This window comes from Aricia agestis, chromosome 2, assembly GCF_905147365.1.
Source record: "Aricia agestis chromosome 2, ilAriAges1.1, whole genome shotgun sequence".
NCBI classification, from domain to species: domain Eukaryota; kingdom Metazoa; phylum Arthropoda; class Insecta; order Lepidoptera; family Lycaenidae; genus Aricia; species Aricia agestis.
Window position 1 is genome coordinate 19,140,001 of NC_056407.1, and position 14,235 is coordinate 19,154,235.

The following is a 14,235-nucleotide window of genomic DNA, read 5'->3' on the forward strand; positions in this document are numbered from 1 at the left end:
AGGGTGCAGGTTCGAACCCGGGTGGAGGCGTGTACCTATAGGCTATAAGACATTTTCTGATCTCAAGTACATAATACGGACGCTCGTATGGTGAAGGAAAACATCGTGAGGAAACCCGCACATAGTTGGTCCCAGACGTATTGACTAGTTCTTTCCTCTGGACTAGGCCGACTATGATGCGAGAATGCCGTATGCGCTTGGGCAACCATACGGACATTTAAAAATATTGTCCCAGGCACTACAGTATTTAAAGAGTGGTTACTTCGCTCTGAAAAATACTGTATAAATCATCCACAACGGATGTAAGGGCCTAGTTTACGATTTACATTGACTCAGCACCACACCCCGAGCCGAAGTTTGCGGAACTAAAACAACGTAATCGTTAGATGAATGTTAGGTGTTTTTAATTACGGAATTTCTTTATTCGGTCGCCACTCTCGAAGTCTGCGATAAAATAACTTAAAACTTAATAACTTAAAAATCACAAAAATATGCAATTTTGCAGAGATAAAATAATACATAGTTTTCTTCCTCCAAAACTCGATACATGAAATACTGAAAACATGAAAATTAATTCAAAATACCAAATGTTTCAGTTTACTATTCGGAGACAATCTTCACTATAAAACAGAGTTAAATTATATTCCATCCGTGCTGTTACACAACAAATCGTTATATTGTCTACACTACTATTATAAAGAGAAAAGATTTGATTGTTTGTTTGTCTTGAATAGGCTCCGAAACTACTGGACCGATTTGAAAAATTCTTTTACCATTGGAATTCTACATTAATCCTGCTGAACATAGGCTAAATTTTATTTTGGAAAAAGTTAGGGTTCCGTAAGATATTTGGGATTTTCGGACGCAAGGTGAAAAAAATCAACCAGAAATGTTACTTTTTTCGCGTACGCCGCCTACACTATAAAAGATAGAACAATAAAATATTCTAAATAATTGTAGATCTTTTATATATTTATAAAAAAGTCCGCGACACACTATACCTATCTATGTTGAGTGAGGCACAATAACCATTTTTTTATTAAAAAATCTTGAAATGTTTTTGGACTACATTTAAATGCCTTTATTTTACTCATGGCATTAATTCTTATCAAAATAAATTATTCCATTACTAAGTACAGTTAATGTAGATAATATTTGGTCTGTGAATGATTAAAATTGGACATTTGGTTTTAATGTTATGGCGAAATTAAAATATTACGATTTCTGCTGCAAGTTGCGAATTGGGCGTCGTCAAGGCGCGCCGCGCAGGTGTGCTCGCCCGGATTTACCCTGATATGGAGAATTTGCACCAGAAGGACCTTCATTGGTTGTGTTCAATAGTCTCACAATTGTGATTGTATTCTAGGGCAATAGGAATGATACTGTAAACGAAATAAACAATCTAATTTTACAAAAAGTTCATGGTGAAATAAAGACCTACAAATCGATCGACATCGTCACTAATATCGAAGATGCAGTTACCCACAGGAGTTTTTGAGTTCGCTGAATCCTTCTGGACTTCCGCCAATTGAACTGACATTAAAAATCGGAATCCCAATCATGCTTTTGAGAAATTTATGCCCACCAAGTATGTGCCATGAGACAAGGCTGCTTATTAAAGAATTAAAGGACAATTTAATTGTAGCTATCACCGGCCCAGCAGCTGGTTAACTAGCTCATATACCGAGGATACCGATGATTCCGACTGATCTGCCAATCCCATTTAAACGGCTTCAAACAAAATATCTTTCGCGTTGACTATTAACAAGTCCCAAGGTCAGACTTTCAAATTAGTAGGTATCGATCTACGAAAATAATGTTTTACTCATGGTCAACTATACGTTGGCCTATCTCGAGTTGGAGCTGCTGATAATCAATTTATTTTGCTGCCACAAAATAAAACAACATCAAATATCGTTTACAGGTAAGCATAAAATAATAAAGCATAAAACTACAAAAAAAAAACATAAAATACTTTACACAAAAAAAATTGTATATTCTGTAGGCAAGGATAAAATAATCAAACATAACACTTAAAATATAAAAAAAATACAATAAAAATGTGTATAATAATTATAATATAGTAGTTACAGGCTAAATAGTGTAAACCATTTTTATGTTCTGCTTAACATAAAGATTGACTAAGAAATAAAGATTGAAAAAAAAATATTTAAAAATCAATGTCCACCCGTGCGAAGCCGGGGCGGGCCACTAGTCCTATATCAACATAGCATCGAAATGTAACAGAGGACTGAGGATCCAATCATAATATATTTTAGGACAACTAACTTATCTAAGGAACTTTAGTCATAGAACTTGTGTCGTAGATTATAAGGGTCGCAGTTGAAGGTAGATTAGGAAAATATCAATTTTGTCAGATTTTCCCTTATTTGTCCAACTTTGTTTTTTATCTCAACGAGGAAAATGATTTAAAGTTACACATAAATACGCCTAAAGATTTAGGTTTTATATAAGAACTAGATGTCCCGCGCGGCTTCGCCCGCGTAAATTAGGAATTTTACAGAAACCGTACATTTTCCCATAAAAAATATTTTCCCCGTTTTTCCCGCATTTTCCTGAGTTTCTTCGGTCGTATTAGTCTTAGCGTGATAATATATTATATAATATAGCCTCGATAAATGACCAATCTAACACTGAGATAAGTTCTTAAATCGGACCTGTAGTTCCTGAGATTGACGCGTTCAAACAAACATACTCTTCAATGTTATTATATTAGGTAGGTATAGATTTTTTTTATCTATGGACGCTTCACACCGGGTCAGTCTGGCCCCGTGGTAAGTACCTGATGGACTTGTGTTACAGGTACCAGACAACGGAAATATATTTAATACTTTTATACTATACATATATTTAAGATTTTTATTATATGATACACATATCATTATAATATAAGTAAGTAATATAAGTAATAAGTATTTAGATATTTAAACATTAAAGAGACTGTAACTTGCAGTCAAACTACGTAAGCAGTTTTGCAGGAAGTGTATAACTGTTATGTATATTATAAGAGAAAAGAAATAAATAAATAAAAAATAAATATTTAATACACATCCATGACCCAGGAACTTTGAAAACTTTTTGTTCCGTCGGCGGGATTTGAACCCGCAACCTCCGGCTTGAGCTACCAACGCGCTCACCACTGAGCCACAGAGGTCGTCAAACTATTTTTAGAAATAAAATAAAGATTTTTTTTTAATTATCGCTTGACAAACTCGAGTCTCGATCTAAAAGACTATGAAATGGTATAATATGGTAGTGATGATGATGATGATGATGATGAATGTAATTTGCATAGTAGCATATGATTCCTGTTCTTAAAACAACGCCGAAACTCCCAAACTTGTATCTATAAAGAATCAGGAGTTCTCTCAGCACCTTCCGAACCACGGTATACCAGGTATATCTCGGTGCAAAATCTTACTTGTTGGTAGCATATGCTTAGAATACTTCTCACGAAACCGAAGTCACCACACGTTTCCCTATAAGTTTTGAGGAGTTCCCTCGATTACTTATGGATCCTTCATCAGATCACCACTTTTGTGAATATAAAAATCGGGTAACATACGGCGGAGTAATTGTTGAATATAAGAAAACGAACATAACACCTCCCCCATTTTGAAAGTCGGTTAAAATTGTAGCCTATGTGTTATTCTGATGTATAAGCTATATTATTGTAAAGTTTCACTAAAATCCGTTCAGTAGTTTTTGCGTGAAAGAGTAACAAACATCCATACATCCATACATCCAAACAAACTTTCGCCTTTATAATATTAGTAGGATATAGCCTATAATATATTATCACGCTAAGACCAATAGAAGCGGAGCACCAATGAAGAATGTTTCAAAATCGGGTGATTTTTCCTATTGTGCTGCGTAAACGATAAAAGTTTCGCAAAAAATGGCAGAATTTTCTTTATTTACCCATGAATTAGTTACTCTCTCGGGTCTGTGGCTGTTTGGTTGTTCGTTTTGTTCGGTGTTGCTATGTGTCTGTGCGGATGATTTTCTTGCTCTCTGTATTCGATGCCTATCCCTATCCTGGCTGAGGCGAGCCTCACGCTCTACAGATGATTCTCTTTCTCTCTGTATTCGATTTCTATCACTATTCTGGCTGAGGCGAGCCTCACGCTCTACAGACGATTCTCTTTCTCTCTGTATTCGATTTCTATCACTATTCTGGCTGAGGCGAACCTCACGCTCTACAGACGATTCTCTTTCTCTCTGTATCCGAATTCTATCTTTTTTCGGACTGAGGCGAGCCTCATGCTCTACAGACGATTCTCTTTCTCTCTGTATCCGAATTCTATCATTTTTCCGACTGAAGCGAGCCTAACGCTCTACAGACGATTCTCTTTCTCTCTGTATCCGATTTCTATCACTATTCTGGCTGAGGCGAGTCTCACGTTCCGTTGACGATTCTTCATCTCTTGCTGAACGTGCTCTTTTGGCATTCACTGTACTACGACCTATGTTCGAACGACGACGTCTTCCAGGCATGATCGTATAGTAATACCCACAAAGCAACAAATAACCCAATCGCAAAGCAAAAACAAAAGTCCGTTTTTCTAACCAAGTCAAATATATTTTTATCGACAATTCAGAAACCAAAGAACCAGAAACAATGAATATCTGAAAGAAAGCGCTGTGGTTGCTCCTCTGCGTTACCGTCTGCACAACCACACAATGACGAAATACACTATCTACTACAATAACATAAGCCCGAAGCTTATGAGAGCCCCCGGCCGGTTCCGCCGTAAACGCTATGTCCCTCGGCCGCCGCCGCGCGACATATTTTTTGATTCCGCTTAAGTTTATACGTTTGAAAACTTCTAAAGTATTGATCGAAATTGTATAGTGTAAAAGACAATTATAATCTACATTTAATGTCTTAGCTTCCAAATATGTTTATTTGGATAAGGGTTAATGTTGTAAATTGTTAAAATCGCTTCGTAAATAAGCCATTATTTTTCGTAAAAAGTAAAGAACAAAAATGGCTATTGTGAGTTATCCCTAAGAAATAGACATATACCATCGCGGACTTTTTTGTTTACCTTATTAAGGTGTACAATACTGTAGTACATTATTTTGATCTATCTCGTAGGGTTTAGCCAGCGTTTGCAATATAAACGCAAAAAAATGAATTTATTTACGACATAACATTAGAAACCTCTAAAATTATCAGTGTTTCTCTACCATATTATGCATATGTTATACATATAAACCTTCCTATTGAAACACTCAATCTATTAAAAAAAACCGCATCAAAATCCGTTGAGTAGTTTTAAAGATCTAAGCATACATACATACATACAGACAGCGGAAAGCGACTTTGTTTTATACTATTTAGAGAAGCAAAATAGTAGCAATATATTTTACTCAACGGAGTTTTAAGTTATGCTTAAAAATATTATGTCTTCTGTAAACTATAGATAGATCAATCATGACATCTCCTACAAGGATTTCACTGAAAACACTAGAAATAAAGATATCTAAAACTAAGTAAGTCTATAATGTAGGTAATAATTATTATGGTATGAAAAATAATACAATGTATTGTATTGTATGTGATATTTAATTGCATCGTTGCGAGAATTCGAGAGTTCTTAAGGGGGCGACTAACCCAAAATTGTCGATTTTATATAATTCATTTTATACTTGAAAATAAGCACCGAATTGTTTCATTTTCTAAACTTTAGATACTTGTTACATTATATTTCCAAGAATTTGATCTGAGCGAAAACATCATATTTATTATCTTAAAATTTTCTCTATAGAAAAAAACCACAAAGATGCATCTAATTTTCCCGAATTTTTCATATATTTCCGTAACCGTGCATTAAACTAAGTAATTAATATTGTAACACATTGTATAAAATTCTATCATTGAGACACTTAAATGGCGGATATTTAAATAGTTGTATATGTATATATATCGAGTTACTAAGAAAAAACTAACTTGGCTATGATTCCACGTCGTCGTTTTTCACCTGGCATATGAAAGACGGGCGTGAGTGTAAAGAGAGAAGGACGATGTTTGATTTTTTAGGTTAGTCGCCCTCTTAAATAGTTTTTACATAATATTGTAAGGACCATTGGATATATTTTCCAGACAATTGAGCAAATTCAATCAAGGCGCAAACTTCGGATTAGTTTTCTGTTATTGTGAAATAGATTGTCATCTTCCAATCGGAAAGATAAGAACAACATAGGTAATATCAAAGGTATAATATAATATTACTGGCTTTTGCCCACGGCTTCGCTCGCGTTAAGAAGTGTTATTATTAATTAGGTTATCAAAGTCTCAGCCCAATCGATTTAAAATTTACAATGTTTCATACAAACTTACACGCCTTATTTAGGGGATACCTTGGGGGTAGAATTGATCAAAAATTCTTTCTTAGCGGATGCCAACGTCTAACATCTACATTCTACCTGCATGCCAAATTTCAGCCAGATCCATCCAGATTCCAGTGGTTTGAGTTATAATCTAAACTAGATACTAATATTATAATTGGGTAGAGTTTGTTTGTTTGTTTGTTTGAACGCGCTAATCTCAGGAACTACTGGTTCGATTTGAAAAATTATTTTAGTGTTAGATATCCCATTTATCGAGGAATGCTATAGGATAAAATATATTTTATCACGCTAATAATAATAGGAGCGAAGAAATAGAGGAAAGTGTGGAAAAACGGGGGGAAATTAAAAAAATCCAAAATAAATTTCTGAAATCATTAGATAATGTAACTAATACTAAATTCTGTGATTACAAGTCATCCCAACTGAGACATAACATGCAACCATTACAAATGAGGCGCCAATATTTAGATGCTATATTTTTATTTAAAATAATACACAATTATATTGATTCATCTTCATTATTAGAACATATTTCTTTTAAAATCTCAAACTTTTTATCAAGATCAAATAATACATTTCATATCCCTCTCTCACGAACCAACTACTCAAAAAACTCTTTTCTTCGTCGTGCTTGTGACCACTATAACAAAAATTTAAACACTGTTGACATATTTTGCAACAACCTTTTATCATATAAATCAAAAGTGCGTGATTTGATTCTACAATAATTTTAGACTCATGTTAGATACAGCTGTAGACACTTAAATGTAAGTACAATAATATATTGTAAGATGATTGTAAGGTGTTATTATTATAATTTACCATATATTAAGTACTTTAAACTTTTGTATGTAATACACAATGTGTTCTAATGACTCAATGCTACGAATTCACCATAAAATGTGTTTAGTTTTATATTAAGTAATGGTACTTTAGGCTTGATTGTAAACTTATAATTAAGTATTTTTGTATAATGGCTGTTTGTTACCTAAATAAAATAAAGTAAAAATAAAATGAAATTATTTCAAAGGGCTTCTTTGAACGCGCTAATCTCAGGAATTACTGGTCCGATTTAAAAAAATATTTCAGTGTTAGTTAGCCTGTTTATTTAGGAAGGATATAGGCTATATTTTTTGCGCTAAGACTAATAGGAGCCAAGAAGTAGAGGAAAGTTTAGGAAAAACGGGAGAAATTATTTGAATGGGCTTATTTGAACGCGCTAATCTCAGGAACTACTGGTCCGATTTGACAAATTATTTCAGTGTTACGAGTAGATACCCTATTTATCGAGAAAGGCTATATGCTATATTTTATCACGCAAGAACTAATAGGAGCGAAGAAATAGAGGAAAATGTGGAAAAAGGGGGGAAATTATTTGAAAGGGCTTATCTCACGAACTACTGGAGCAATTTTTCTGTTGTGTGGCGCAAATAAGAAGTAGACCACGTAAAGGATCATAGGCTATTTTTTGTGAACTAATTTGTCTGTGAAATATCTAATTTATGCGGGCGAAGCTGCGCGGAGCGGAAAAAATCTAATCAAGTTGGGTGATGAACACGTCGCCAGATTTTAATGTTGATGCCCTCCAACCAGTGGCGGCTCTAGGGGATGGAGAACAGGGCAACCGCCTGGTGCCTTGCTCTTGCAGGAGCCTCGCAAGGTATTTTTCGTAAGACAAAGGGCCTCACAAAGACCTGCCGCCCAGGGCCTCGCAAAGACCTTCCGCCCGGGGCTCCGCAATGGGTAAGGCCGCCATCTTTATAATGAGACAAAGTTGTTCCAACGCAGAAATGGAACCTTCGACATCTGAGTCAAGAACCAATATAGTTCTTAACCACTATACCTACACCATGACGGCTTTACGCAATAATATTAGTTACTAGAATAAATAAAAGTTTCATACGAAATTCGGGTACTTAAGAAACTACAGTATACCATATTTAAGTATCGAAATATGAAGTTGACCTTTAATAATAATAATATATACCTATTAAAGCCCCAGCAAACATTAATGAACAAATAAATAATGTACAGCAATAAAACGGTCTGAATTTTAATAAAGCCGCCATGGAAACCTTATAACAGTCGCTTATTTTATTCAATATGAATACAGCCCGCTCAGGCCTCGTTCAGATAGGTAATAAATGATTTTTAATCATGGTTAGTTTAATATAAACTATACGAGTACAGCTTATAACGCGTCATAAGCTGTACTCGTATAGTTTCTATTAAACTAAGACGTTATAACGTCAGAACTCAGAAAGCGATACGATGAATGTAATGAGTGCTATAATCAGCAATGAACTTAATTTAATTTTAGTACCCAAAATACAATACGTCGAATTACCTACGTCGCGTCGCCTTGTCACGTTTCAATGTAGGCTGACCTTTCTTCTGATTCCTTTCGTTGCGGATTCCGAGATAGATTAAGCTTGTCAGTGGTAAACGACAACAAGAGTTGCAGTGGTGGGAAATGGGAATGTGCGGCGGGCTAGTAATTGATTCTCGGACTTCTTATAATTTATAAGGAATACGTTAGCCCAGTCGCCAATCGAGGCACATTTGCAACTTAATTTAAAAAAGTAATAACAATTAATATCAATAATATGTGACATTTTTATGCTGCAAATTCTGATCATAATTTCCTGTTCAGGTTTCGGTTTCCAAGGTAATAAAAGTGCTGATTATTGGTACAGTACCAGAAATGACTTGGCACTGGAATAATATCTATTCTAAACTTATCCAGCATTACGTAAACTGCAAGTGAATCTTATATCTTTAAATGTGCAATTCTTGTATATATATATATATATATATATATATATATATATATATATATAATTATATATCAGTGTGTAACAAAAACTAGTGATAATACTTTAGGGTGTGTACATGTTCCTTGTAGAGAGTTCACTGTGAAAGTAGCTCTGAAAGACGAACATTTTTTTTCACTTTTGTATGGGCAAGGGTCACGAGTTTCCCCATACAAAAGTGAAAAAAAATTTTGGTCTTTCAGCGCTGCTACTTTCACAGTGAACTCTCTACAAAGAACACGTACACATCCTAAAGTATTATCACTTGTTTTTGTTACACCCTGTATATATAGTGTTCGCTGTGAAAGTAGCTGAAAGAGCATTTTTTGTGATTTGTATGGGCAAGCGTCATAAATTTTACTATTTTATGATTAATTTCATTGAATTTTTGTACACACCTTTTTTTTCCACATACACACCCTAAAGTATGATCACTTAGCTTTGTTATACCCTGTATTAATATGGCGTAATCGCCACAATATATTCAATTACAGTTAAGCCAAGAGCATCCGCGACAATGCAGGAGAAGCTGCAAAAAAACTAGGCTAGTGAACATTTTAAATAATCTGAAACTGAATCATATACCACCTGAACCTTTTCGCCATCGTCCCACGCGAAAAACATACCATCCTCATCACCTCGATGAGTGGCAGTCTTCCACAGTGCGTTTTTCACGTAACTTTCTGCCGCGCACTGTAAAACTCTGGAACGAACTGTCACCAGCAGTATTTCCGGACCTATACGACCTGCAAACCTTCAAGAAGAGAGCCTATTCCTTCTTAAAAGGCCGGCAACGTGCCCGCAGCTCTTCTGATGTTGCGAGTGTCCATGGGCGACGGTAGTTGCTTTCCATCAGGTAACCCGTTCGCTCGTTTGTCCCCATAATTTAAAAAAATAAAAAATAAAACTATTTAGGACGTTTCAAAAAAAGAATCCAACTAAAAATCCAATTTCGAGACTATAAGTTGGGTAGACAATCAAAAGCGGTGTTTGTATAGAGATGCAGAGCTCAATAAACGTAGATTGCTAGTTTCTGTAAATAAATTGTACTGCTACCAAAAGAAGCTATCGTAGAATGACGGATGATGTGTATAGTAAGGTCCAATTTCACCAACAAACTCTCGAATTAGTATCACGTTACATACGTTTTTCATGTGAATGAAAGTGAGGACACGACATTTTAACAAGCTGTTAACACTAACGGACGTTGGTGAAATTGGGCCTTAAAGTTGCATCCCGTTTGATCGGAAGATCTGCTATTGGAACTGTCATTACATACTTGATAACTGAGAACACAACATTTAAAAATCGGCCAAGTGCGTGTCGGACTCGCGCACGAAGGATTCCGTACCCGTTATAGAGCGAAAGTACGCAAAAATTGTGTTTTTTGTATGGGAGCCCCCCTTAAATATTTATTTTATTTTATTATTTTATTAATTAATAATTATTAAAGTACAAATATAATCAAGGACTCTGTGAAAATTTCAAGTGCCTAGCAGTTGCCATTATTGATTAATGATTACGAGCAAAAAAGGCCAAAAATTACGATTCTTGTATGGGAGCCCCCCTTAAATATTTATTTTATTTTTAGTATTTGTTGTTATAGCGGCTATAGAAATACACAATCTATGAAAATTTCAGAAGTCTAGCTATAGCGGTTCCTGAGATACAGCCTGGAGACAGACAGACAGACGGACAGACATCGAAGTCTCAGTAATAGGGTCCCGTTTTTAACCTTTGAGTACGGAACCCTAAAAATGCAGCTAGCCGAAAAAAGTGTTCAAAGCTTTTATCATTATTCTTGTGTTGTTAGCTACGAATAATAATTTATACTACGGAAGAGTACCTAAGCTAAAAAATCATACCTTTTGTGTTGTGCATTTCCTGGAACTTTCCTACTTTCAGTTGCCTCTCTCTCACTCTCTTGTTTCGCTTACACAATTTTCGTTATCGATAGCTAAACACTAAACAAACACTGCCTGTCTACAAGTGTTTAGTCGCAGGCACGTTCGAGTGAGGGGTAAGGAAGGGTGCGCGGGGCTTGCCTACCCGCACTTGCATTCGCAAAAAATAGAACACGCTTCTAATCATATTATTGATTATTGCAACTTGCAAGTGGTTAGTTGGCTGCATAAACTACGCAGCCAACTTAGCACTGCACTAATTAGTCGCTGTCCAAACTTACTCACTTCTAATCACTAATCACCTACACTAGTCACCTGCAATTATCTCTAATCAAAGTGAATACAAGCCTTTAGAGACAGTTGGCAGTTGGCATTTATCGTAAAGGTATTAATACTCGTAGTTGAAAAGGATCTCGAATATAATATTTATAACATTTTTTACCAGACTACGGCGAAGCAAAAAGGATGGTTATGATTTTGAGCTGTATGTATACAGGGTGTTACAAAAATAAGTGATAATACTTTAGAGTGTGTACGTGTTCCTTGTACAGAGTTCACTGTGAAAGTAGCAGCGCTGAAAGACCAAATTATTTTTTCACTTTTGTATGGGAAAACTCGTGACGCTCGGGCCCTTGCCCATACAAAAGTGAAAAAAATGTTTGGTCTTTCAGCGCTGCTACTTTCACAGTGAACTCTCTACAAGGAACACGTACACACCCTAAAGTATTATCACTTATTTTTGTTACACCCTGTATATGTATGTAGTCCAGTGGTTTAACGAGCGTGGCTCTTAATTCGGAGATCGTGGGTTCGATTCCCGCGTTGGAAACATGTTATTTCCAAGTTTGGTTAGGACAATGCAGGCTGATCACCTGATTGTCTGACAAGTAAGATGATCTATGCGTCGGATGGGCATGTAAAAAGTCGGTCCTGCGCCTGACCTCTCGCCAGTCGTGTCAGTCTTCCGTCCCACTGGGTTATGAGAGTAAAGGAATAGAGAGTGCTCTTGTATACTGCGCACACTTTAAAATTACTCCTGCGTACCTGGCCTGGTTTCAATGAAACCGGCTCCGTCACCGAAACTTGTGTGGGATGTTCGAGATTTATAATATTGTTCAGTCGTAATAATTACCTATTATTTTAACTGAGTCAGATTACTTGTGATTACGACAATTAACTTTAATTAAGTGTTTTCCTCAATTCCCTTATTGTTTGGTCTCTCTTAAAATTGCGTGTACTTTTCTATTTCCGTCTTTTGTATTAAGTACTTATATTTATTTTTAGGCTGTAGATACGTAAATAATATACCTAATGACTAATAAGTTTTTACATAACAAACATTATCTAATTTCGTATTAGTTATTATAGCTTCATATAAAACTCCTGCAAATAAAAATAGAATAAAAACTTCTTACAACAGCTAATGTAATTACTTTTCTAATATCTGTGAATTATTGGTAAGGTAATAAAACAAAATAATTATGCACTTCAAATAATTTATTTCCTCCAAAGGTGCCGGATACGTAACATTCTTAAAATTACCTCCTTCTACAACTTCAACAGACTTTAAATTCTGAAAACGTTTACAAACGGTAAATCGAAGTTCCAAGCTAAGTATTTCCATTTAAATTTTAACTGCACTTTGAACTACAAAAAAGTGATCATAAACAAAGTTACAAAGAGTTGTAGTTCCTTCATTTAAGTATAGAAATACTGCGAAAATAAAATATAAATGAACAATATTAAATGGCTACCGATTTTATGTTAAACATTCGACGAGTTTTTTTTTGTTTGTTTTCGTCTTTCGTTTTGCTTAAATTTCACTTCAAATTAATCGTGGCGCGTCATAATATAAAAAAGCTGAACATATAACCTCCTCCTTGTTAGAAGTCAGTTAACAATAGCATTCATTCGGGTGAATAAAATTCAAGTCTTTACCACTTTGTCACAATTTTGATTTTGTGCCTAACATTACTCATTCCAATTGCAAACAATTTAGTTTTTTGATAAATAACACGCAACACTGACAATGTACAGAAATATTATATACATTTATAAGCTACCTTATCTACTATTAATTACTTCCTATACAATATAGGTACACATTATCGAGAAAATATCTCCTCGTTTAGTCTCACAAAATATAGGTACTTAGCCTAATTCGTATTTATAAACAGCACAGTTTTAACTTTTATTACATCTGAAATATCAACATCATAATACTTTAACATCATTTCTTCCTACAAATAAATATTTTTTCATCCAAAAATATTCTCTCTATAAAAACGTCTGACCCGTTCCGTGGGACGGCCACAAATGAAGTCTTCCAAATCGGCAAGCGATTTTGGCCAAGAATTCGTGGAGGCCACACGTCCGTTTAGGCCAAAAATCCGTTGAGGCCGAGAATCCGTTGAGGCCGAGAATCCGTTGAGGCCGAGAATTCGTTGAGGCCAAGAATCCGTTAAGGCTAGGAAACCGTCGAGGCCAAGAGTTCTTACAGACCGAGAAACCTTTGAGGCCGAGCGTCTGCTGAAGCCGCGAATCCGTAGAGGCCGCGAATCCCGCCCTTACACGTAGTCTCAGGTGAGGCCAGTGATGTTGCAGTTGACCTGGTAGAGGAAGGTGGCCAGCTCCTCCCCGCTGAGCTCCTCGTCCACCTCGTGGAGGCTGGAGTTGGAGATGCTGCGAGGGGACAGCGTGTCGGAGTCCATCACACGTCGCTCCCACACCCACTCCTTGACTGGCATCTGCCCCTTGTGGGATAGGCCACATGAATTACATTTCTGCAAAGAAAAAAGATATGCATTTGACACAATATTACCTATTAGAAGAATCAGGGCCTGTTTCACCACTTCCTGATAAGGTGCCGGATAGGTTATCCACAACTTATTTGACAGATGGTCCATACTCTATCTGTCAAGTTAAGTTGTGGATAGCCTATCCGGCACTTATCAGGAAGTGGTGAAACAGGCCCTTAATATTATATATATCAATAACCCATCCCATTAACCATGTAATTCTTTTAGTAGATAATATTAAAAAACTAAAATACTATTTTGCATAGGTAATAGCTGGTATATTATGTGTTGTAGTAATTTTGAGGCGGTGTAATTTTAAAATATTATGTAAATCTGTTATTT

General features: G+C 35.7%; 1 protein-coding gene across 2 annotated transcripts in view; it reads right to left on the minus strand.

Moving 5' to 3' along the window:
• Window positions 1-13,595: 13,595 nt before the first annotated feature.
• The window catches only part of LOC121737956 (pyrokinin-1 receptor-like), a 149,848-nt gene continuing 149,208 nt past the window's right edge, over window positions 13,596-14,235 (minus strand). Inside the window, exon 6 of one of the 2 annotated variants that reach the window (XM_042129702.1) lies at window positions 13,596-13,878. In XM_042129702.1, the coding sequence (XP_041985636.1) occupies window positions 13,675-13,878 (204 nt within the window). In that variant the 3' untranslated portion in view covers window positions 13,596-13,674. The remainder of the gene's footprint in view (window positions 13,879-14,235) is intronic. The other variant, XM_042129711.1, reaches the window with a different exon arrangement.